This window comes from Pongo pygmaeus, chromosome 11, assembly GCF_028885625.2.
Source record: "Pongo pygmaeus isolate AG05252 chromosome 11, NHGRI_mPonPyg2-v2.0_pri, whole genome shotgun sequence".
NCBI classification, from domain to species: domain Eukaryota; kingdom Metazoa; phylum Chordata; class Mammalia; order Primates; family Hominidae; genus Pongo; species Pongo pygmaeus.
The window spans coordinates 141083976-141106705 of NC_072384.2; the positions used below are offsets into that span (position 1 = coordinate 141083976).

Below are 22730 nucleotides of genomic sequence, written 5' to 3' on the forward strand. Positions count from 1 at the left end.
TCTTCCAGAAGGTGGGCTGTGGATGAGGGCACTCCGTGGGGAGGGAGGAAGGTCAGGCTGGGGAGCCAGATCTGCCTGGACAGGAGGCCCCATCATCATCACTGGCGCAGCTGCTTCCTGGGCGTCACCCTGAGCGCTCACAGCACGCAGTGTCGGCGCTCCCATTCGCTGGCTGTGGGTGTGAGAAGTTGGAAATGGCAAGAAGAGTTGCTGCCAGGCCATTCTGGGTGGAACGCACAGCGTCCCCAGGGTACAGTGACAGTGGAACGGCCGGAGGCGCTCTCGGGCCCGCCTTGAGGGTGGCAGCTGGTTTGCAGGAAGAGAGTCAAGGGTGGAGAGTTCAGGAGGCACCGCAGGCCCTGTAGAGAGGCAGGAAGAGCAGGAGATGCCGGCCCTGGGTCTGGACAGCTGCCCTCACAGGGGCCTCTCCCTTCCCCTACGGGATGGGGCTGGTTCCTTCCCCCAGGCTGTCTGCCTCCTGGATCTCATGTGCCTGCCCCAGGCAGTGTCCCCAACCTCTGCCCAGAGCCATCTCATGGGATCCTGGCATCCCTCTGCCTGCCAGGCAGTCTGGGTGTAGACAGTCCCTGCCAGGCAGTCCGGGTGTAGACAGTCCCTGCCAGGCAGTCCGGTGTAGACAGTCCCTGCCAGGCAGTCTGGGTGTAGACAGGGTGGAGTCCGTACTCCAGGTGCCTGGGGGTGGAACCCTGAGCCTCCGGCTCTCCTCCGGCAGGTGGCTCCAGGAAATGGGTGGGAGTCACGGAGGCAGGGGGCCCACGTTCCCACCTGCTCCAGGACCCGCAGGGCCCACAGGAGGTCGGGGCTCACCTTTGGGGAGGCGGTCAGGCAGGCACATGACAGGGCCACCTGCTCAGAGTCTCCCTGGGCTGGGAGCCCTGGGCGTTCTTGGTGGTGGGCTGTGTGACCAGCAGCGTGGCCCTCAGGTATCCCTCCTCGGACGTGGCCTTGCAGACGCCGGCCCAGCTGCCTGAGGCCCAGCTAGGTTTCGGCAGCGCCTGGCCAGCGATGGGATAGTCAGGCCAACGAGGGTGGCCAGGCCTGACCCTAGTTTTGCAAGAGTGGCCTAATCTCCATACCTGGGCTCGGGGTGCCCAGGTGTCGAGCCTGGGCTTCTCATTTCCTCCCCTCCAGTGAGGACAGGGGGACACTCATGCCAGTGGAAGGAGATCTGCCTTAGGTAGAAGTCTGAGACCTGGGGGGAAGCCACCTAACCTCTGTGAGCCTCAGTCTTCCCATCTGTAAGCTGGGGGTGGTCCTGTCTGCCCATTAATTGAGATAGTGCTGATTTCGAGAGAGACCCATTGCTCTCCAAGGAGGCTGGCGGCAGTTCAGAGTTGAAAGCGGCATTAAACCTCCTGCTGACAGCCTGGACGGGGTCTGAGACCTGAGTGGGGGAGCCAGGGATACGTGGGTGCGCAAGCATGCATGGGTGCCCAAAGGTGGTGGGCTGCTGCAGGTGGGGAGACCTGTGTGATTCCGGCAGGCGCCCCACCCCCCACGCTGCAAAGGGCTGCCAGATTTAGCAGATGCAAAGACAGGACACCAGGTACATGGGAATTTCAGGTAGACCCTGAATCATTTTGTAGTGTAGTGTGTCCCAAATATTTTAATTTCAAATAAGGAAATAAATGTTTAGAGTAAATATGCCCTACATATTTAGTGTAAGTACACCCCAGATATTTTTGGGGAGAAGAGTTGTTTGCTTTTTGTGGCAAAATATGCATAACAAAGTTTGACAATTTAACCATTTTTAAGAGTTCAGTTCAGTGGCGTTCAGTCCATTCACGCTATTGTGCGGCCGTCACCCCCATCCAGCTCCAGGACGCTTTTCATCTTGTAAAACTGAAACTCTGTCCCCATTAAACAGTAACTCCCCATTTCCCCTCTCCACCGCCCCTGGTGCCCGCCATCCTTTCAGTCTCTGTGAATCCGACTCCTCTAGGGACCTCACGTAAGTGGAATCTTGCCGTATCTATCCTTTCGTGTCTGGCTTCTTTCACTCAGCGCCGTCCTCAAGGTTCCTCCACGCTGGAGCATGTGTCAGAATTTCTTCCTTTTCACAGATTAATCCTATTCCATTGTACGCACCTACAAACAGTTTGTGGCAACGATCTATTCAACTGTGGAGAGACATCGTTTCTACCTTCTGGCTCTGGTGAATAATGCTGTGAGCATGGATGTATGAGGACCTGTTCCTTTTCCTGCTTCCAGTTCTTTGGGGCCAAATACTTTTATACTGTACTAAAATAACAATTCATTGTTTATCTGAAATTCAGATGTAACTGGCCCCCGTGCTTTTTTATCTGCACTCGTCCCCTAATTGTGGCTGTAGGGCAGGGCTGGGCAGAAGCTCCAGCCCACACACCTGCCATGCTGGGCAGGCAGGCAGAGGTGCCTGGGCAGCCGCCGACTCATCAAAGCTCTAGGGAGACGCCCTCCTGGGACCGCCCAGACCTCTCTGGGCTCAGCAGGGCTTGTCAGCTCCTGCTTCAGCCTTTGCCTGCAGCTCAGGAATTCCCCTGGGATTGGAGTCAGGGCAGGCTGCAGGGTTGGGGAGGCGGGGGATGCTAAGGCTGTTCCTCGTGCTGGGCCCCATGCTGCTACTCCTAGCCGGTGACCTTGCTCAGGTCACTTTAGCTCCCTATGTGTCAGCTGTGTCAGCTATGTCAGCGGGACCTACAGCTGCTGTGAAGATGAAATGACTCGGCTTAAACCCCTGTGAGGCCCACAGTGAGCTCTGCATCTCAGCAGGGAGACAGCTAGGCCTCTGGGAACAAGGGAGCCCTCACCATGTGTGACCTCCCACTCAGGGGCGTGCCCCCTGGAGCCCCGTGCTTCCTCTGGGGAGGAGGTGCTGGTTTGGGGGGGGCGTGGCTCGTGGGCCATGCTGGCAGTGGGTCTTGTTCGCTCCAGTGCCAACACTGGGCAGATTCCCCCCGACATCATTTAGACGAGTGCCTTTATTCAGTACCGGGGTACCAGGGCCGGCCTGGGTGCCAGGTAGGGAGGCAGGAGCAAGGAAGTGGAGGCTCCCCTGGCAGAGGTTCCCTCTGGAAGGAGCATGGCTTGTTGGGACTGGAGGCCAGAGGCTGGGGAGGCTTCCTGGGGGAGGTGAGGGGAAAGCATGTGAGATGGAGGGAAGCGGCAGGTCACAGCTGGGTGGGGTGACTGGGTGGGGTGACTGGGTGGTGGGGAGGGGCGCAGGGAGAGCCAGGCCTGGGGCTACCATGACCACAGAGATGGCTTCTGGGGAAGTGGTTGGGTCTGGGGTGAGCAGAGGAGTTCCTTTGCTCCCTCCCTTTCTTCTGTTCCTTCCCCAGTGTTTACAAGCCATCCCTCCCGGCAGGCTCCCTCTGGAGGCACCCAAGGGTTTGCTCTGGGATCCGGCCCAGCCTCAGCTGTATGTGTGTCTCTGCCTGGTTGGCATTCATGGGGCAGATGGACGGGCCTGCGCGGCATCTTTGTGGATTGGAATGTGGCTGCTGCGTCCCCTTCTGCATTTCTAGCGTGCCCCCTGTGGATGCAGCAGACAGGGAGGGCCAGTCCATCTTTGAGGCCTCCTTGGGTGCCTGTGGCCCCTGCAGTGGGTGTATGGGAAGCTAGATGGGAGAGCTGGGCAGAGCCCCAGGAGGACAACCCCACCCTCCCACAGCCTGCCTGAATTTCTACCCTGCTGGCAGGGGTGAGCATAGAGATGTGAGTGCCCTCTTCAGCTCCACCAAGCCAAGGAGGAGAAAGGCTGAGCCAGGCCTGGGGGCATGGCCTCTGGGGAGCACCTTATCCTGGGTTCCAAGAGTGGGCTTTCTGCCTTACAGCCAAGACACTGGGTCCTGGGTGTGGCAGGAGATTTGTGACACAAACTCTGAATCCCCTTTCATCCCCAGTGTCCGAGGCCACAGCATGAGCCTCAGACAGTGGAGCAGGCTGGCATGGGGGGAGGCCTGCAGAGGGCCCTCGGCTTCTTGGCCTGAGCTGTGACTAGGCTCCCAACTGATGGACCCCTGCCGTCCTGCCATGCCAGGGCAGGCACCGCCCAGACCTGGCATCTGCCGGCAGGATGGCCTGCCCAGGGGTTCCCCAAGCAGGATCTGGGCAGCTTCTAGAGAGCAGTCTTGTGAGTTGCCTGGTGAAACCCCCGTCTTTGGGGGTCTCCGGTGTTGTGGCCTCCCTTGGTGGTCTGTCCAGCAGCTCTCAGTGTGCCCATTGCAGACTGGCCAAGAGGCCGGAGTTCTGCCAGAGGGGAACTGGTGTGAGTGGGTGGTTTTGTCTGGCTGGGTTAGCAGGCCTGGGGAAAGTGGGGAGCTGGGCCGGGACAGTGGGAGCCACGCAGGACCTGGGCTGAAGGGAGGGGAGGGTGTTGGCGGGAGGCTGTCCCTCTGGTGTCCAAGGAGGGGCCAGAGGCGCACAGCATAGACCTCCCAGGCTGGGGGCACCTGGGTGGGAGACTTGGTGGAAGGATGTGGCCTGTTGGGTTTGGTATGTCAGAGGGAAAGCAGGTCAGGATATAGGGGCAGGGGGGTCTGGAGTCAAGGCCCGGGTGCCATTGGACCGGGGGCTGGAGGGGGCAGGTAGAGGATGTGGAATGACCATGGCAGCTTTGCGTGAGGACAGCGGTGGTCAGCTGCCACCTTCATCGCAGAAAGCCGACACCCCGCCCCCATTACCCTCCGGGGAGAGGCCCCGGCTCCCGCGAGCACCAGCCCTGCTAAGACCCAGGAGCCCCTGCACCAAGGCCTGGGCCCGCTTAGCTGCGGTGGGGAGCCTAGGAGACCCGGGCTGCCCACGAAGAAAAGGAGCAGCACCCGCAGGAGGGAGGGAGGGGCCCGGCCTCGGCGGCGGGCAGGAGGCGGCTGCGGCGGCGGGGACCTGGCCGGAGGGGCCGGGGCGGCCGCCTGCGGTTTCCAGGGAGACGGGGGCGGTGCCGAGCGCGGCGGGGCGGGGGCTGCGGGAGGACGCTCGTCCCCGCAACGGGAGCCGCCGCCCTCGGCCGTGCCGCGCCAGTGCGGCTGCGGCGCTGCCCGGGGCAGCTGCGGCCGGAGTCTCCCGCGCGCCCGGCGGACCGCAGCCCGCCCGCGTCCCCCGCTGGCTTTTCGCCTCCTGCGAGCCCTTCCGCCCGGCCCCGCTCCGCCGCCTTTCCCTGGCCCGAGCACCTGCACCCACGCCGCGCGCCGCCCGGAGCCACTGGAGCCGCCGCCGCGCTGGAAGCCAGGCCCGAGGACCTCTCCCGCGGCGCCACCGCACCCGCATCCCCAGGCGCGCCACCCCCATCTCCACCCGCTCCTCGTCCCCACCGCCTCCGTCCCATCCTCCGCTCCGTCCTGCCCCCCTTGGCCGCCGCAGCCCCATCCCCTTTCCGCCCCTCCTGTCGGGAGTCCGTGGCCCGTCCCCGATCCCACCCCACCCCTCGCCCCAGCTGCACCTACCCCTACCCCTACCCCTCCCGGGCCGCATCCCGGCGTCCCCGCCCCCACCCTCCGCCCCGCTCCCGCATCGCCTGCCGCAGCCCCGGGGCCCCCCTTCCTCTTCCGCCAGGCCCATCCCCCTCCCCCAGGCTGCCGCAGCCCTTCGAGCCCCCTCCCCCGCCCCCGTGCCTGCCGCACCCACTGCGACAAGCCCCTTCCCCGCCAATCGCGGCGCCCTCCTCCCCTCGCCCGCCCGCCGCAGCCCCCGGCTCCCCGCCCGCCCCTTCCCCTCCCCGCCGCGCCCACTGCACCAGTGCCCGCTCCTCGCCGTGCCGCGAGCGCTGCCGCGTGTCCAGACCCCTGCGCGCCCGCTCCGGCTGCACGGTTTGCCGTCCTCGTCCCTGGCCGCGGCGGCTGGCGACTGGCATCGGGGCGCCCGGGACCCCCAGGGCGGCGACGCTGCCGCCGGTGCCGCCGAGCCTTTGTTCCGCCGCCGGGCCGGTCTCACGCCTGTCGCCCTCGCAAGCAGCCGCGGGTGACAGGAGCCTTAGCCGGCCTGGGGCGCGGACCCTCCCACCCGGGGCAGAGGTGTCCCTACGACGCCCCTCGGTTTTGGGTCGCAGTGCGTGGCGGAGGTTCTGCGGCGGTGGAGGGGCTCCTTGGCGACGCTGTCATTTGGGTGAAATGGTGGCAGGGGGCTTCGGGCAGGCGGCAGCGGTGTGGGGAGGGGAGGGAAGCACGATGGGGTGAGTCTGGGGGCCGTGGATGCCGTTGACAAGGAGCTGAGATGCCGTGGCCGGTCCACCTCGCAGGTAGGGCCAAGGCTGCGTCTGGCTCAGACGTCAGGAGCCCAGGTGAACAGGGACTGGCCAGGGGCGCAGGCTTCTTAGAGGATGGGGCAAAAGTGAGGAAAAGATTCCCGGCAGCCTGGGCAGTGGGTGGTCCCCAGGAAACCTCCTGGGTCGTTTGTCCAGTGCACCCTCACCCCAGGAGGCTGCTGCACATGCTGGAGGATGCCACAGCCACCGGAGCTGGTTGGGGTCCGAGAGCAGATGGGCCAGGGGCTGGGGCAGGCTTCGAGAAGAGGGTTCGGGCTTGGGGAAAGCCTTCGCAGCCATCGGCCAGCCAGGAAGGCCCGGTTGCCGGGTGCAGAGCTGAGTAGAGGGCAGGAGCCGGGAGGCCTAGGCTCTTCCCTTGCGTGTTGGGAGGCTGCGGTGCCTGGCGCTCTGCACACAGCACCGTGGCAGGCAATGCAGGCTGACTGTCCACGCCAAATTCCGGTACCTTAGGCATTCGAGTCTGTTGACACTGAGTGTCTAGGACAAGGCTGTAAAGGTGGATAAAGCCGGCTTTACAGTCTGCATCTCCTGTGTGAGCCGTGGAAGCTTCTGGAGGGATGGGCGGGGCGTGGCGCCATCATCTCTCTGCATTCTCCTTGGGAGAGCTCCAGAGCCACTGGTCACGGGCAGCTGCCAGGCTGGGTCTGGACAAATGAGGTCTGGGTCCATCATTGGGGATGGGGGCCACCGTCAGGATGGGAGTGTCGCCTAAAGCTTTGGGGTGATGGTGCTGATGACCAAGGGAAGACTGCTGGGTGGGGACATGTCAGCAGGGGACGAGAATGCATGACCTAAAAGGTGTCTAAAGCTAAGGCTGGTGGGGGCTTAGGAGCAGCAGAGTGGGGTGGTCCAGAACCGTCAGGATCTGGAGGGGGAAGATGGAACGAGACAGCAGCTGCCTACGGGCCAGGGAGCAAGAGCTCTGCGCTTTAACCTGAGGAGCAGGAGCCTGGGAATTGGAGGCTCTGGGTTTGAGATGGGGGATGAATCTGCCATGAAACAAACAATCCCCTTCCCCGCCAAAAAAATCCTCAGAGCACTGGGGAAGGGAAGTGTCCCAGTGACTGACGGAGGGGAGCGCTGTGGAAGGATGGGTCGGCTACAGCAACTTCCGCCCAGGGATCAGGGAAGAGAGGGTCCAGTCCCTGGCCCAGCGGGGAGCAGGCCTGGTGACCTTGACCTGAGCACCCCAGGGCCGGAGGGAGATGCCTCTCTGCGCGGGGGGGGGGGGGGGGGGGGGAGGGGCTGCCGGGACTCACCCCCTAGGTTGGAAAATGCCCCCCTCCGAGTTGGAGGAGAAAGGCCAGGAAGGAGAGGGAGAAGGAGAAGGACATGGGGAGGGTTCCCTCCTGGCCTGAGGCCTCTCTATCGCCCGGGTGGTGAGCTGAGAGAAGGGGTGGGGAGGCACCTGGGGGTGGGGAGGCACCTGGGTGGGGAGATTGAAGATGACAACTGGTCTTGGGCACTTGGGCACATCACTCTCCATCCAGAAAGACCCCAGCCCCTGGCATTCCTCCAGGAGGGGACTTGCTTTGCTGCCCTGCAGGGGGACTTGGCAGAGCCGGCCTCTGCCATCTCATGTCCAGGACCAAAACCTGCGGCCCCGGCCTGCGCTGGGCCGGAGCTCAGCAGAAGGAAGCCAGCGGGAGGCCTCCTGCCTTTGACTGCCATGTGTCCAACCTGCAGTGGGCCTCAGGGAGCCGCCTCGGTCCAGCCTGCCCGGGGCTCCCAGGCCGGCGCCCGAGCTCTGGCTCCGTGTCTTCACTCCCGTGTTTGTCCAAGGAGGGAGGGAGGGACGGGGGCTGTGCTGGGGCAGCCGGAACAGCGCAGGTCACCGGGCCGGCTGGGCGAGGTGGCCGGGCAGGGCTAAGGGGTTATCAGGGGAGGCTGAGGTGCGGGGGCTGGTGCACAGCTGTGAGGGGGTGTGGGAGGTGGCTGACAGTGCCAAGGAGCCCCTCAGAACCTGCAGGTGGGGGGAGCTTCCCGTATCTTATGGGTGTTTTGGGCCTCACCTCTCCGTGTCTCTCATCAGCCTCTCCTGTCGGCATGGTGGGGGCTGGGGAGTGGGTCCACCAGGGACCTCGCGAGGGAGGGGTACAGGAGGAGCCAGTGAGGGATGCCACCCACACCTACTCCCTAGGAGTGCTTGAGCCCTAGTCCTGAGTCTTGGACCAGCCCACTCGTTGCCTGTGGCCCAGCCAGCCTGTCCTGGGTGCCCCGTCACAGCTGAGCCCATCACAGCTGAGCCCAGGGTGTCATCGGGAAGCTCAGCTGGCACCTGCCACCCCCTCCCCCAGGCACGCTTCCCTCCCACTGCCCAGCCCAGCACCATCATGTGTCCGGCTGACCTGTGCTCTCCTGGTCTGGGAGCCTGGATGGGTGCACAGGGCCCCATCACAGCCCACACCCTCGGAGAGATGCCTCCTGAGTCTGCTCAGCCTGGCGCAGGCCCGAGGAAAGGACCCGGAGGGGCGGTTCCTGCTCTAAATCCTGCCCCCACGGGGGTGGGACTGGGGCAGAATCCCATCAGTGAATAAAGGCTGCAGAGTGAAGGATGGTCCCTGGCGAGTGTACCTGTGTCCCAGTCTTCCTGCCTGAGGGCGCCTTCCCACCCATGTGAAGAGTGGGGAAGGAGTACCCCTTCTCTACTAGGCCCCAGGGCTCTCAGAGCCGGGCTCTGTCCTCACCCTAGCTGGTTCCCACAAGGCCCTCCTGGCCCCAGACTCTGTTGGACCCCCCACTCTCCCTCCAGCAGGCATCTGGAGGTAAGGAGGGGCGGGGGGCACTTGCCATTCCCATGCTGTCTGCAGCATAGGAACATTTAAGTCCAGGCCCTGGGGAATCCCTGGACCTGCAGCCCCTTTGGAGGGCTCCCTCTCCCTCCAGCTCAAGCCAGAGCCCCCTGCATCAGTACATTCCAGAACTCAGACAGGAAAAGAGGACGAGGAGGGAGCGCCCCAGGATAAGAACCCCTACCTCGGCCCTCCCTCGTTCTCCCAGGCCCCTCTGACAGCCTGCCTCCTTGCTGTCATGTCAGCAGGCACAGAGGCTACAGGGGCCAAGCAGCAGCCGCCCAAGCCCAGATTCAGGGTCTCTGTTTTCTCCTCTTGTCTCGGCCTCCTCCCTGGGTGTGTGTGCTTAGAGGGTGCGGAAGATCAGCAAACTCAGTCTGACCCAGGCATTCAACCTCTGGGTAGTTACCTAGTCCTGGGTCCCCACCCCAGATGGCCTCTAGTGGGTAAGGGTTTCCTGGACCCCAGGCCTGAGGGGCGACTCCTCTTGCAGTAAGCGGGTAGGGCACTGCCTGGGCTGCTCCAGGCCCTGCCTGCACTAGGGCTACAGATCCCTGCTCCCACCTCCAGGCAGGGCTGGAGCTGCTGCCAGCTCCCCCAGGACAGCCTCGATCCAGGTGCCTCTGCCCAGGCTGACCCCGCCCTCGGTCCTGGCTCTCTCTCCTGCCTCTCCTCCCTGGCCTGGCCTTCACTTCCCGCTGACCCCCAGGCAGGAGGTAAAAGAATGAAGGACCTGCCGCATTCCAGCCACCCTGGCCCAGGGTCCCAGGACAGGATGAGACAGGCCCCTGAGGCGGCAGTCCTGAGGAAAGTTGCTGGAATTCCTGCTGACAACCCCCCCACCTTGAGCCCACTCCTCTGACCAAGCCAGGCTCCTGCCTCCACCTCTCCACTGTGCCTGACCTAGGCCAGCACCAGGAGGGCCTTAGAGGCGGGGGACGAGGCCCAGAAGGAACAGTGTGGCCCTGTCAGTGTGGAGTCCTGAGCTTAGGCAGCCAGAACCACTTGTCCCCTCACTGTATAACTGGGACAAGAGACCTCGTCCCTGTAAGCCCCGGTTTTCTGGTTAATAAAATGGGGATTGCGGCAGCCTTCGTCACAGTGCGATGCACACCCTTTTAAATATGCAGTTTTTCCTGATGCCACACACATATTCCAGGTGGGCCCTGAGGTGTGCACAGCAGGGCTGAGGGCTGACTCAACGCCTGTCCTGTCCCCACTCCCCACAAGGAGGTGAGGCTGTCTCTGATGGCAGTGCCGTTGTCACTGCCCCGGACGCTGGAGCAGAGTAGCTCATGGCAGGCTGCAGAGGAGGGGACTCCACAAGGACACCAGGAGGCACAGGGTGCACCCTGCAGGGCTTGGGGCATGGTCTGATGACCCTTTCATGGGACATACCTGCCCCCACACCAGACTTGTGCCTGGGGTCCTGCAGGGCCACTGCCTCTGACCAGCCCACTGTGGGTGGGATCTGCTGTCCTTGCAGTGGGAGCTTGGTGCCTCCCAGGGCTGGTGTGGGAAGAGAGGGGGATTGGATTCCTTCCTCCTTCCCCATCCTCAGACATGGGCCCAGGCAAGGGGTGCCTGTTGGGCCTGGTAGCCTCCTCCCCACTTGCACACAGGAACCTGAGGCCAGTTCTTTGCTTGCAGCTGCTGGGACAGCAGGCTGGGGGGCAGGACTTGCCCAAAGGGCCTCCTGCCCTGTAGAGGCAGCCCTGCTCCTGTCATGTGTGGGAAGCTACAGGACCCAAGCCAGGCGTTTTCCTCCCTCCACACCCCCACCATTTCTGCCTTCACCCAGGGCACCCCCCAGGCTGGCCCACCCCTGAGCTGTGCTCCACCCTGGATCTGCCATCCTTCTGCCCAGGAGAGCCTGAGGGTGCCCTCCTGGCTCCCAGCGCTGTCCCAGCCCCTCTCTCTCATGCTGGGCTTTCCCCACAGGTGAGCACCTGCGGATCTGCCCCCAGGGCTACACCTGCTGCACCAGTGAGATGGAGGAGAACCTGGCCAACCGCAGCCGTGCCGAGCTGGAGACCGCGCTCCGGGACAGCAGCCGCGTCCTGCAGGCCATGCTCACCACCCAGCTGCGCAGCTTCGATGGTGAGTGCCTCCCAGGGGTGCTCGGGGCCCGCAGGGTGCTGGTGCATCGGGGGAGGGGCACACTGGGCCTTGCCTGATGTGTCAATGCCGAGGGTGGGGGGTTGGCAGGAGGAGGTGGGGGAGTTAGTACTTTGGGGCTAGGGCGCTGAGTTGAAGCCCCAGCTGGGATTTGGGGGCTGCCCTCAGGCAGGGATCTGCAGGGTTTGACACCCACCTCGGGGTGTGCACAGCCCATTCCCAGTGCACATTTGGGGACAGAGGGCCTATCCCATCAGCCCCTCAGAGGCTCCTGTCACCAGCAGATTCTCCCAAGCACCTGCAGAGAGACAGGCCTTGGCCAAATCCTGCCTGCAGCTCCTCAAGTGCCCCAGGCCACTGCCCTTGGGGACCAGGTGGCCTGGAGCCAGGGAGCTCAGTGCAAGGGCTGAGACTGGGGCTGGGGACAGGGCTGCAGAGTGCAGGGCCTGCCTGGGGTGGCCGCCACTCAGCCCTTTATATCGGGGGCAGGAGTTTGGGGGCCCCGTGGAGTGACCCCTGCAGGCCTAGAGGCCCCGCCAGCTGCTGTGTCAGAGCCACATACTCCTCGGCCCAGGCTGGGCCTCGCCTTGTGTCTGGGCAGAGAGTGGCAGGCACCTCCAGGGGGACAGTGGGGGGTCAGGAGGTCCCCCATGAAGTGACCTCTGATCAAAAACACGAGGACTTGGTGGAGGGAGGTGGCCCGGGCTGAGGTACCACCCCTGTGTCCGGGCGGAGCCGGGGTGCCGGGACAGTGAACCTGAGCAGACGACAGGAGGGAGGGAGCGCTGAGGCTGCAGGGCTCCACGTGGCTGTGAGGGTCGGCAGCTGCTGCTGGGGCCCTGGGGTTTGTCTCAGCGTTCCTGCTTCTCCGGCTCCTGGACACCTGCTGTAGCCTCCCAGGCTCCCGGGAGAGTCTCCCTGTCCCCAGGAGTCCCCAAGGCCGTTTCCACAGGGCTGCGGGACCTCAGCTGTTGGCATATACCTGGGTGGCGGTGGGTCAGAAGCTCCCTCTCTGTGACTTAGACATCAATGCTCAGAGCTCAGCCCTCCCCACTGGTGTGGGGCCTGTGGGATGCGCGTGGCCCCTCTGGGACTCTCCTTCTTCCTGCTCAGCTGGACCTGGGGAGCGAGCCCCTGCACCCTGAGTCAGGAGCCTTCCTGAGCCACTTGGGTCTGTCCCATGTGTAGGGACCCCACTCACCTCCTCCACTGCGTCCTGGGCCTCAGTTTCTCCCCAGCGCCACTGAGCCCTGGCTCCTGCCCCAGCGTGCCACCCAGCCTTGCCTCTTCCCCTCTCCTGCTAAGACCCTTGTCCATCACACCTTCCTCCTGGCCTGGGGACGTCCTGCCCGCCTGCCTCCTCCTGGCTCTTAGGGGGTTGGTGTCACTGCCCTGCTCTGGGGCCCGTCCCATGTCAGCGCCCTGCCGCCGCCCTCCCTCTGCTGCCCTCTGGAAGCCTCCAGCCTTCCTGTTCGACTCTCCTATCTTTGACATGAAAACACAGACACCCTTTGGGGACATTTGTGTTAAAAATGACCCACTATGTGCCCAAGGCCCACCTGTGCCCCTACCCCAGGGAGTCCTGTCCAACCCCCACCTCCTATGTCCTCCCCTCGCACCCCTGTCCGTGGCAGCTGCTGGCCCCTCCCAGCCTCCGGGGCAGCTGAGGGCCCCTGGGTCTTTGTCTGCAGTGCTGGTGGGAGCCAGTGGGAGGCCGTAGGAGGGGAGCCTGCCTGGACCTCTGGTTGCCGTGTTCAGGGATTTGGAGCCCTGTGCCCGCCCCCGCCACCAGCGTTCAGGAGCAGCTGAATGGGTTCTGGCAGGAGGTAGAGCTGGGGACTGCACCTGGATTTGGCCCATGGCCCTCTAGGTGTGTCTGGTCTAATGCATGAACCGCAAGCTGCCCCTTTCCGGGAGAGGCCAGGGCGTTCCAGGCGCCAGGACCTGAGGTGGACAGTGGACAGCTGTGTGGCGCGTCCACCCTCCCCACAGTGGCCTGGGAGCTCTCTGTAGCCCTGCCAGCCCTGTGTAGCCCCAGGCCCTGCCAGGGGTCAGCGTGGGGGCTGATCCAGAGATCTCAGGCCTGACAGCCCCCCATGCCTCAGAGGAGAGTCTCTGGCCTGCTACCCTGGAGCACCGTGTGGTACCATCGAGCCCCCGGCACCTGTGGGGCAAAGCCGGCCACAGCCCTAGGGACACTCTGAGCAGTTACAGACCTGGAAGTCTCACTTCCAAATGGAATGGGGAAGTCCAGGGTCCCATCTAGGCCCGGGGTACGGGGGCTTTTCCCTAAAGCCCTTGCAGCACATGTGGAGGTCTGAGGGTGAGCCTGTGCCTCCCCACCCCCTGCCCAGCAGGGGAGATGTCTGGGGTTCTAGGCTGCAGGAGGCCTCCCAGAGCCCTCAGACAGGCCCGGGGTGCTCAGAGCTGAAGCTTCTAGATTGCAGAAGCTAAGAGAAGACAGGAAGCCTAGGAGAGCAGCAGAGACAGTGTGGCGGGAGGGGCAGCAGCCCTGGAGACTCGCAGGGCAGCCGGCTGGGGCCACAGGGAGCGCAAGTGGGGACCAGTGGAGAGAAGGAGCGGATGGCAGGGGAGCACAGACCGGCCCAGCCCCTCTTAACCCAGTGAGGCCCCATCTCCACCAGCAGCCCCTCCCTGGGTGTTCTCAGGGGGTCACTGAGTCACAGAGCATCTGTTCCTGCCCAGGGCTCAGCTCAGAAACTGCCACTGGAGCCCCAGTCAGAGGCCCTGAGACCCGAGAGAGGACCCCTGCCAGCTGGGCCACTGCTCCCCAGGCTAGGGGGTGAGGTCTCGGGGAGCCCCGTGGATGCTCTCAGGGCCCACAGCCGCTGCAGCGTGGTGTCCGACTCCGAGGTCCTCAGAGTGTATCCTCAGAGCCGCGGGTCTCCCGGGCTGAGTCCCCTGCTCTGGTCCAGCTGCCACGGCGGGGGAAACATGGTCCCGATCACGCCCCCTCCCTGTGCGCAGACCACTTCCAGCACCTGCTGAACGATTCGGAGCGGACGCTGCAGGGCACCTTCCCCGGCGCCTTCGGAGAGCTGTACACGCAGAACGCGAGGGCCTTCCGGGACCTGTACTCAGAGCTGCGCTTGTACTACCGCGGCGCCAACCTGCACCTGGAGGAGACGCTGGCAGAGTTCTGGGCCCGCCTGCTCGAGCGCCTCTTCAAGCAGCTGAACCCCCAGCTGCTGCTGCCCGATGACTACCTGGACTGCCTGGGCAAGCAGGCTGAGGCGCTGCGGCCCTTCGGAGAGGCCCCAAGAGAGCTGCGCCTGCGGGCCACCCGTGCCTTCGTGGCTGCTCGCTCCTTTGTGCAGGGCCTGGGCGTGGCCAGTGACGTGGTCCGGAAGGTGGCTCAGGTGCGCACAGCCACCCAGGGCTCTCAGAAGCCCCTCCAGACCCCCATGCTCTGCCCAAGGGATTTCCTCTTCCCCCTACTTAACCCTGTGTCCCTGGGCCTCTGGGCCAGCCTCTGACCTCAGCCCCACAGCCTCAGTCCCTCCTGCATTGGCTGCTGCCCACGGCCTGCTAACAGCGCACCCACAGATGTGAGCCCTGCTCTGGGCAGGCGGCTCTGGGCTGGCCCACCCCTGCCTAGACCCATCGTGGGCCAGGATGGGAAGGGCCAGGGGCTGGGGCTGGATGCTGAGCCAGGCTGTGGAGTGAAGGTGCAGAGGAGACAGAAGAGAACAACATGCGTGGGGGCCGGCCAGGGTGGGGCCACAGAGCCTCGCAGGCCAGGGGGATGCCTTGGTCCCTTGGCGGGGCACGTGTCAGACCCAGCTAGGCTGGGACATAGGGAGGGCGTCAGCCTCAGACCCACATGCGCTGGGTGGGAACTGCCCCCACCTCCAGGCTCCTGGGCAAGTCATCCCCAACCCGGAGCCTTGGTTTCCTCAGTGGCATGGGGGTGAGGATATTCTTGCCTCCCTGTGGCCCTCAAGATCATTAGAAGGAGGGCCGTCGGGGCTGGCAGGCCCTGCGAGTCAGGCAGGGGCCACTGCGAGCTGGGGCAGAGCAGAGGCCTCCCCTGACTTCCCTCCAGAGCCCCCCACCCTGGGGCTTCGTTAGGGGCTGGCCGGGGCCAGGCACACCCGGGGCCTCGGGGCCTGGCTCAGGCTCCCTTGCTCCCCAGGTCCCCCTGGGCCCAGAGTGCTCGAGGGCTGTCATGAAGCTGGTCTACTGTGCTCACTGCCTGGGAGTCCCCGGTGCCAGGCCCTGCCCTGACTATTGCCGAAACGTGCTCAAGGGCTGCCTCGCCAACCAGGCCGACCTGGATGCCGAGTGGAGGAACCTCCTGGGTGAGCCCCCACCCGCCAGAGCGGCCTGGAACTGTCTTGGGGAGTGCACGGCTGGGGGTCCTGGGGGCGGGTGGTCCCTAGCTCAGGACTTGGACCCAGGGGCCTGATCAGGGATGCCCTGACCTGGGCCAGATCTGGGTGGTGCTGCAGGGTTGAGGGGCCAGGGTGCCTTTTGGATGTCCTGAGTGATGTGTGACTTGGGGCAGCTGCCAGGGAGGGAGCCCTGTGGGGTTGTAGTTTCTGGTCCTTCCCCAGTTAGCAAGCACCTCAGTGTGCATACATGCCAACACGTGTGACTCATCGAGGATCAGCGCTTGTTTACATGCGAACTGGCGTGCACACTTGCTGACACACAGTGGGCCACTGCCCACCAGTACGGCATATGCTCCTGTGTGCATGTGATGACATGAGCTGGGCTGACCCACATCAATGCCAACACGTGTGTGCTAATATGTACATGCTTATCCAGATCCACTAACATGTACACATGCTTACTTGGGGGGGACAGCATGCATCTGTGCCAACACACGTGCTAGCATGTGCTGACACGGGGCCAACAGGTGTGCGCTAATGTAATGGGAGCTGACAAAATGCATAAGCTTTACTTGTACATGTGCTCACCATGCACGCAACACACACATGAACTAAGGTGTACATGGGGGGGCATGAGGTGAGGCAGCATGCATACACACCAGCTCACATGGGCTCGTGCACACAAGCTGGACCAAGGTCAGCCAGCGTATGTACATGTCAACACCTGCATGAAGCAGCGTGGACATACGAGACACGGCAGGCCAGCAGGCATGCAGAATGGCCTCTGTGTGTGCGTGTTCACCTGTGCCCGTGGCACAGGTACACACGTGGGCGTGGGCCAGGCTGAGTGCACGTGGCCTGCACACGTCACATGGGCCAACCTGAGTGCATGCGCGGGATCTCCCACGCTGACCTGTGCCGTCAAGACTGCACTGACATGCATACGTGGTGACGCCTGCATGTGCGCGTTAACGCCTGTGTGCGCGCGTCAACGCCTGTGTGCGTGCACGTCACCTGTGTGCACGCGTGTTAACGCCTGTGTGTGCGCGTGTGTTAACGCCTATGCTAGACTCCATGGTGCTCATCACCGACAAGTTCTGGGGTGCATCGGGTGTGGAGAGCGTCATCGGCAGCGTGCACACGTGGCTGGCGGAGGCCATCAACGCCCTCCAGGACAACAGGGACACGCTCACGGCCAAGGTGCGGGCAGGAGGACGTGACGAGCACAGCGGGGTGGGGGTCCTGGATGTGGCCCCATTGGGCTTGAGGGGCCCCACTGCCCCCCAAGGACCCTGCAGTGTCTCTCCAGGTCATCCAGGGCTGCGGGAACCCCAAGGTCAACCCCCAGGGCCCCGGGCCTGAGGAGAAGCGGCGCCGGGGCAAGCTGGCCCCTTGGGAGAGGCCACCTTCAGGCACTCTGGAGAAGCTGGTGAGTGGCCCCTGCCCGTCCACTGGACCAGGCATGAGGGAGGCAGACAGGCAGGGGCGGGCTGGCCCTGGCAGCCCAGTGGCCTGACTGCTGCCCGACAGGTCTCCGAAGCCAAGGCCCAGCTCCGTGACGTCCAGGACTTCTGGATCAGCCTCCCAGGGACACTGTGCAGCGAGAAGATGGCCCTGAGCACTGCCAGTGATGACCGCTGCTGGAACGGGATGGCGAGAGGCCGGTAGGTGCCCGCCTGGCTGGCACAGCCCTCCCTCCCATGCCGTCTCCATTGGACTGTGCCTGGGCCAGGTGCTGTCTGCACGGGGCCACGTCCCTTGCTGGAGGGCTTGAGCCCCACTTCTCTGCGGCCTGCGTGGGCTCTGCTCGGTCCCTGGAGGCTGCTGGGCATCTCAGGCTCGGAGGGTGGGAGACTGTCCTGCTCAGGTGATGGCCCTTTGCAGGGGCTGGAGCAGTGACCTGGACTCTGCCTGCCTTTCCCCCAGGTACCTCCCCGAGGTCATGGGTGACGGTCTGGCCAACCAGATCAACAACCCCGAGGTGGAGGTGGACATCACCAAGCCGGACATGACCATCCGGCAGCAGATCATGCAGCTGAAGATCATGACCAACCGGCTGCGCAGCGCCTACAACGGCAACGACGTGGACTTCCAGGACGCCAGTGAGGGCGGGGCCTGGCCGGGCGGGCAAGGGGCCGGGGTTGGTGGGGGTGCCACAGGGGTGTGACTGCCCTCCAGGTTCCCCCACCCGAGGGGCTCTCTGCTCCGGCATCACCACAGTGACTCTGAGGACGCTGTGCTGCCCAGGCACGATCACCGAGCCCTGCACCTCTGCGGCGCCCTGGAGGCCTGGCCAGGATGTCTGTTGGCTTTGGCTCCAGGGACCAAGGGAGGCAGCCCCAGGGAGTGAGAGTCTCCCAGCCTCGGGGATCAGCAGGGATCGGGTGCTGCTGGTCCTGGGATTCCACACCTAAAGGATGTTGGGGTCACCTGGCATGTGGGGCCCTCACAGGGCGGTGCTGCACTGGGGTCTCCTGTGGGGACCTGCCTGCCGGAGCCTCCTCTCCTTCCCAGGTGACGATGGCAGCGGCTCGGGCAGCGGTGATGGCTGTCCGGATGACCTCTGCGGCCGGAGGGTCAGCAGGAAGAGCTCCAGCTCCCGGACGCCCTTGACCCACGCCCTCCCAGGCCTGTCAGAGCAGGAAGGGCAGAAGACCTCGGCTGCCAGCTGCCCCCAGCCCCCCACCTTCCTCCTGTCTCTCCTCCTCTTCCTGGCCCTTACAGTAGCCAGGCCCCGGTGGCGGTAACTGCCCCAAGGCCCCAGGGACAGAGGCCAAGGACTGACTTTGCCAAAAATACAACACAGACGATATTTAATTCACCTCAGCCTGGAGAGGCCTGGGGTGGGACAGGGAGGGCCGGCGGCTCTGAGCAGGGGCAGGCACAGAGGCCCCGGCCCCAGGCCTGGCCTCGCCTGCCTTTCTGCCTTTTAATTTTGTATGAGGTCCTCAGGTCAGCTGGGAGCCAGTGTCCCCACAAGCCATGTATTTCAGGGACCTCAGGGGCACCTCCGGCTGCCTAGCCCTCCCCCCAGCTCCCTGCACCGCTGCAGAAGCAGCCCCTCGAGGCCTACAGAGGAGGCCTCAAAGCAACCCGCTGGAGCCCACAGCGAGCCTGTGCCTTCCTCCCCGCCTCCTCCCACTGGGACTCCCAGCAGAGCTCACCAGCCAGCCCTGGCCCACCCCTCAGCCTCCAGAGAAGCCCCGCAAGGGCTGTCTGGGTGTCCACCATCCAGGGTCTAGCAGAGCCTCTGAGATGACGCATGATGCCCTCCCCTCAGCGCAGGCTACAGAGCCCGGCCCCACCTCCCCGCGCCCTTGAAGGGCCCCAGCGTCTGCAGGGTGGGTCCTGAGAAAGCATCACTGCTGAGGAGTCTGAGGACTCTGTCCTCCCACAGACCTGCAGTGGGGGGCCCTCCATGCGCAGATGAGGGGCCACTGACCCACCTGCATTTCTGCTGGAGGAGGGGGAGCTGGGCCCAAGGCCCAGGGAGGCAGCGTGGGCTCTGCTGATGTGGGCTGCCCCTCGCACACGGGGCTCACAGGGCAGGCCTTGCTGGGGTCCAGGGCTGTTGGAGGACCCTGAGGGCTGAGGAGCAGCCAGGACCTGCCTGCTCCCATCCTCACCCAGATCAGGAACCAGGGCCTCCCTGTTCAGGGTGACACAGGTCAGGGCTCAGAGTGACCCTCGGCTGTCACCTGCTCACAGGGATGCTGGTGGCTGGTGAGACCCCGCACTGCAGACGGGAATGCCTAGGTCCCTTCCCGACCCAGCCAGCTGCAGGGCACGGGGACCTGGATAGTTAAGGGCTTTTCCAAACGTGTATCCATTTACTGACACTTCCTGTCCTTGTTCACGGAGAGCTGTTCGCTCCTCCCAGATAGCTTTGGAGGGACGCAGGGCCCACTTTGGACCCTGGTGACCTCCTGTCATTCACTGAGGCCATCAGGGCCCTGCCCCAGGCCTAGACGGGCCCTCCTTCCCTCCTGTGCCCCAGCTGCCAGGTGGCCCCGGGGAGGGGCGGTGTGGTGTTGGGAAGGGGTCCTGCAAGGGGAGGAGGACTTGGAGGGTCTGGGGGCAGCTGTCCTGAACCAACTGACCCTGAGGAGGCCGCTTAGTGCTGCTTTGCTTTTCATCACCGTCCCGCACAGTGGACGGAGGTCCCCGGTTGCTGGTCAGGTCCCCATGACTTCTGTTCTCTGGAACCTGACTTTAGATGTTTTGGGATCAGGAGCCCCCAACACAGGCATGTCCACCCCATAATAACCCTGCCAGTGCCAGGGTGGGCTGGGGGCTCTGGCACAGTGATGCCGGGCGCCAGGACAGCAGCACCCCCGCTGCACACAGACGGCCTGGGGGCGGCGCTCAGACCCCACCCTACGCTCATCTCTGGAAGGGGCAGCCCTGAGTGGTCACTGGTCAGGGCAGTGGCCAAGCCTGCTGTGTCCTTCCTCCACAAGGTCCCCCCACCGCTCAGTGTCAGCGGGTGACGTGTGTTATTTTGAGTCCTTGTATGAATAAAAGGCTGGAGACCTACAGCAGGGCGAGGCCTCGGGGAGAGAGAGTGTGTGCGTATGTGTGTGTGTGTGTCCCTCTGGGGCTTGGGCATGGACCACACTTCTGTGTTTGGGGTGAACATGCAGCTCCTGCCAGCTGCGCCCTTCAGCCTGTCTGCGGCTCCACCTCACCCTGGACAGACTCGGGTCTTGGTGCAGGGGAGAGGGAAAAGGCCAGGGCACGGAGACCCAGACGGCCTCCAGCAGGCCCCACCTCCCATCTACCTCTTCCTGCCTCCTGCCCCTGCTCTGGGCACACACAGCACGGAGATCCTCTACCCCTGGAAGGTTCTGGTTCCTGCCAGGTGGCCTCAGAGATGCCCAAGGGGCCAGAGAGAAGGAACCAGCATTGTCCCAAGGATGCCCTCGTGGTTCAGTTTGTCCCCAGCCACCTTTCTCTCGAGGCGGAGGGTTCTGTATAACCCTAGGGGCTCCCTATAGTCCCGCTCCTTTTCCTGTGGGGTCATGGCCAGAGGCTGAGAAGTGGCAGGGCGGCACTGGCAGAAGCACTCGCTGTCCTGGGTGTGTCCCTCAGCTGCTTTATTGAGAATTGCAGCCAGTACAGGTTGGTCTGGTGAACATTCTTAACATTGTGCTTCCATCACCTGGGACCCAGGAATACCGCGGGCCCCCTGGCAACTGGGACCTCCAGGCCCCTTGTGAGCGTGAGAGCACAGAGGGGTGGGTGGGCACCCCGGGAGGGAGACGCAGCTCCACCCAGCCCTGCTGAACTCCACTGCTTAGTGGGTCACAGATCTGGGCAGGACGAAGGGCTGCAGACAGGCCTCCGACAAAGCATCTGCAGCCGCCAGGTCCCTGGTAGCCACGGTCCTCACTCGCAGACCCCTCCACAAGTCCCGGAGGCCCGGCTCCTCCCCTGGGAAATGAGGGTGGGGTGGAGTCCTCTCCGTGGCAGGCCAGGGGATGCAGCCTGGGGGCTCAGCAGGGCCCCTAGGGGACAAGTGAGCAGCCAGACGCTCATCAGTGGCTGAAGTTGTGGACGACGCATTTGGTTCGGCCGGCAGGATCTCAGGCTTCTAGGCACCACCTTGCCCAGCTGCTTCAAGACTTCCACAAGCCCTTTTTGAACCCGGGCAAATGCATCTTTCCTGTCAGGGAAAGGAGGACACAGGTGCGATGTGCACTCTGTGCAGAACCGACACCAGGCCAGGAGTGGGTGGGCAGGGGCGCCCGGCTGGTCTCAGCCCTGCCTTCCCGGCCACACCTCAGACCACCAGGGAGCTCCCAAGTTCTGCCCACCCTAGTGCTGCCCCAAGAGGCTGCTCAGGGAGAGACCCCTTCCAGCCAGGACTGGCTCTCAGTCCCTCTCAGTTCCTCACAGGAATTCCAGAAGCCACAGACAAACTGACCCACCCACACTGATGGGCACAGAGCAGCCCCTCAGTCAGCCTCCTTTGAGCAGCCCAGCCCAGCCGTGGTGGGTGGCCCCAGCGTCTCCCACACCATCTGCAGGCAGCCCCGGCAGGCCAGCATGGGTGTCTGCTCCACACGAACATACACCCATCACACGTGCACACACACATGCACATGTGCACTCCTACACATTTACACACACGCACACATATGAACACATACAACGCCCTGTGCATGCACACACAAGCAAACATATCCATACAGGTGCACATGCACGCACTCTCACATGCACACATGCCCATACACATGCATGCACATGTGCACACTCCTACACATGTACACACATGCACACATACATAGGTATGAACATGTACAACGCCCTGTGCATACACACACAAGCACACATTCCATACACGTGCACACACATTCTCCTGCACATGCATGCACTCACATGTACACATGCCCATACACATGCATGCACACGTGCACACGCCTATGCATGTGCACACATGTAGACATGCACACGTGCCCATGCACACATTACATACATGCACAGTACACACACATGCACTCACACAGAGACAGACACACCCATGGGAGCACACACTGCTCCTGCCAAGGTGACCCTAAGTATTCTTTATCTGGGGACAAGGCCCTCTGTCAAGAAACACCATTTATAATTGCAGTGCTCCCTTGAGTTTGGGACAGACGACTAACTCCCACCTCTCAGTCCACCTTCCTCCTGCCCTAAGCCACTACTGAAATCATGGAAGGACCATAACTGGGTGTCCATCTCTCCAACGGACACTGAAGGCTGGTGGCACAGCATGTGTCACAGCCATCAAAGAAGTGGGTAGAGTCTAGGGAAGGTGAGGTTCTGAGAGACCCCAACAACAAGGCCACCACAGCTTTCCTGAGGGGAAAGCACACAGGCTTCACAGACGCCAGGGCTGTGGATGAGCCGGAGGCAGTCACTGCCCAGCAAGCTGTCCCCGTGTGCACAGGAGCCCCTCCCAGATGAGACCACCCCACAAAGCAAAACCAGTGAGTCTAAACATTTCCCTCCTTCTTTCATATGGCCTGGAAATATGAACAGGAACCTTCATGGGGTCCTTTGCAGATCCAGAAATGGCCTCATCCCCCTATGGACTCAACAACAGCCTTGTTTGGCTCTCCTGACACAGGAACCATCTGCCCAGGGACCTCCTGGAAGATACACCAGTCCACCCCCCTTGAAGGCAGGCCCACCAACCTCCTGAAATAGCCCTGTAAG

General features: G+C 63.5%; 2 protein-coding genes and 1 long non-coding RNA gene across 3 annotated transcripts in view; 1 reads left to right on the top strand and 2 right to left on the bottom strand.

Moving 5' to 3' along the window:
- Nucleotides 1–20065, top strand: part of GPC1 (glypican 1) — a 32279-nt gene extending 12214 nt beyond the window's left edge. Inside the window, exons 2-9 of the mRNA XM_054479250.2 lie at nucleotides 10996–11154; nucleotides 14161–14552; nucleotides 15329–15494; nucleotides 16597–16727; nucleotides 16837–16956; nucleotides 17058–17191; nucleotides 17454–17629; nucleotides 18042–20065. Coding sequence (XP_054335225.1) covers nucleotides 10996–11154; nucleotides 14161–14552; nucleotides 15329–15494; nucleotides 16597–16727; nucleotides 16837–16956; nucleotides 17058–17191; nucleotides 17454–17629; nucleotides 18042–18274 — 1511 coding nt within the window. The 3' untranslated portion in view covers nucleotides 18275–20065. The remainder of the gene's footprint in view (nucleotides 1–10995; nucleotides 11155–14160; nucleotides 14553–15328; nucleotides 15495–16596; nucleotides 16728–16836; nucleotides 16957–17057; nucleotides 17192–17453; nucleotides 17630–18041) is intronic.
- On the bottom strand, nucleotides 1569–8694 carry LOC129032135 (uncharacterized). Its single transcript, XR_008501203.1, has 3 exons — nucleotides 8592–8694; nucleotides 2811–3123; nucleotides 1569–2109 (listed from the first exon to the last, which is right to left on the bottom strand). It is a non-coding gene; the product is annotated as an uncharacterized LOC129032135 (long non-coding RNA).
- A 538-nt stretch (nucleotides 20066–20603) lies between the features above and the next one.
- ANKMY1 (ankyrin repeat and MYND domain containing 1) overlaps nucleotides 20604–22730 on the bottom strand; it is a 106229-nt gene continuing 104102 nt past the window's right edge. The window contains exon 15 of the mRNA XM_054479273.2: nucleotides 20604–21192. Coding sequence (XP_054335248.2) covers nucleotides 21146–21192 — 47 coding nt within the window. The 3' untranslated portion in view covers nucleotides 20604–21145. The remainder of the gene's footprint in view (nucleotides 21193–22730) is intronic.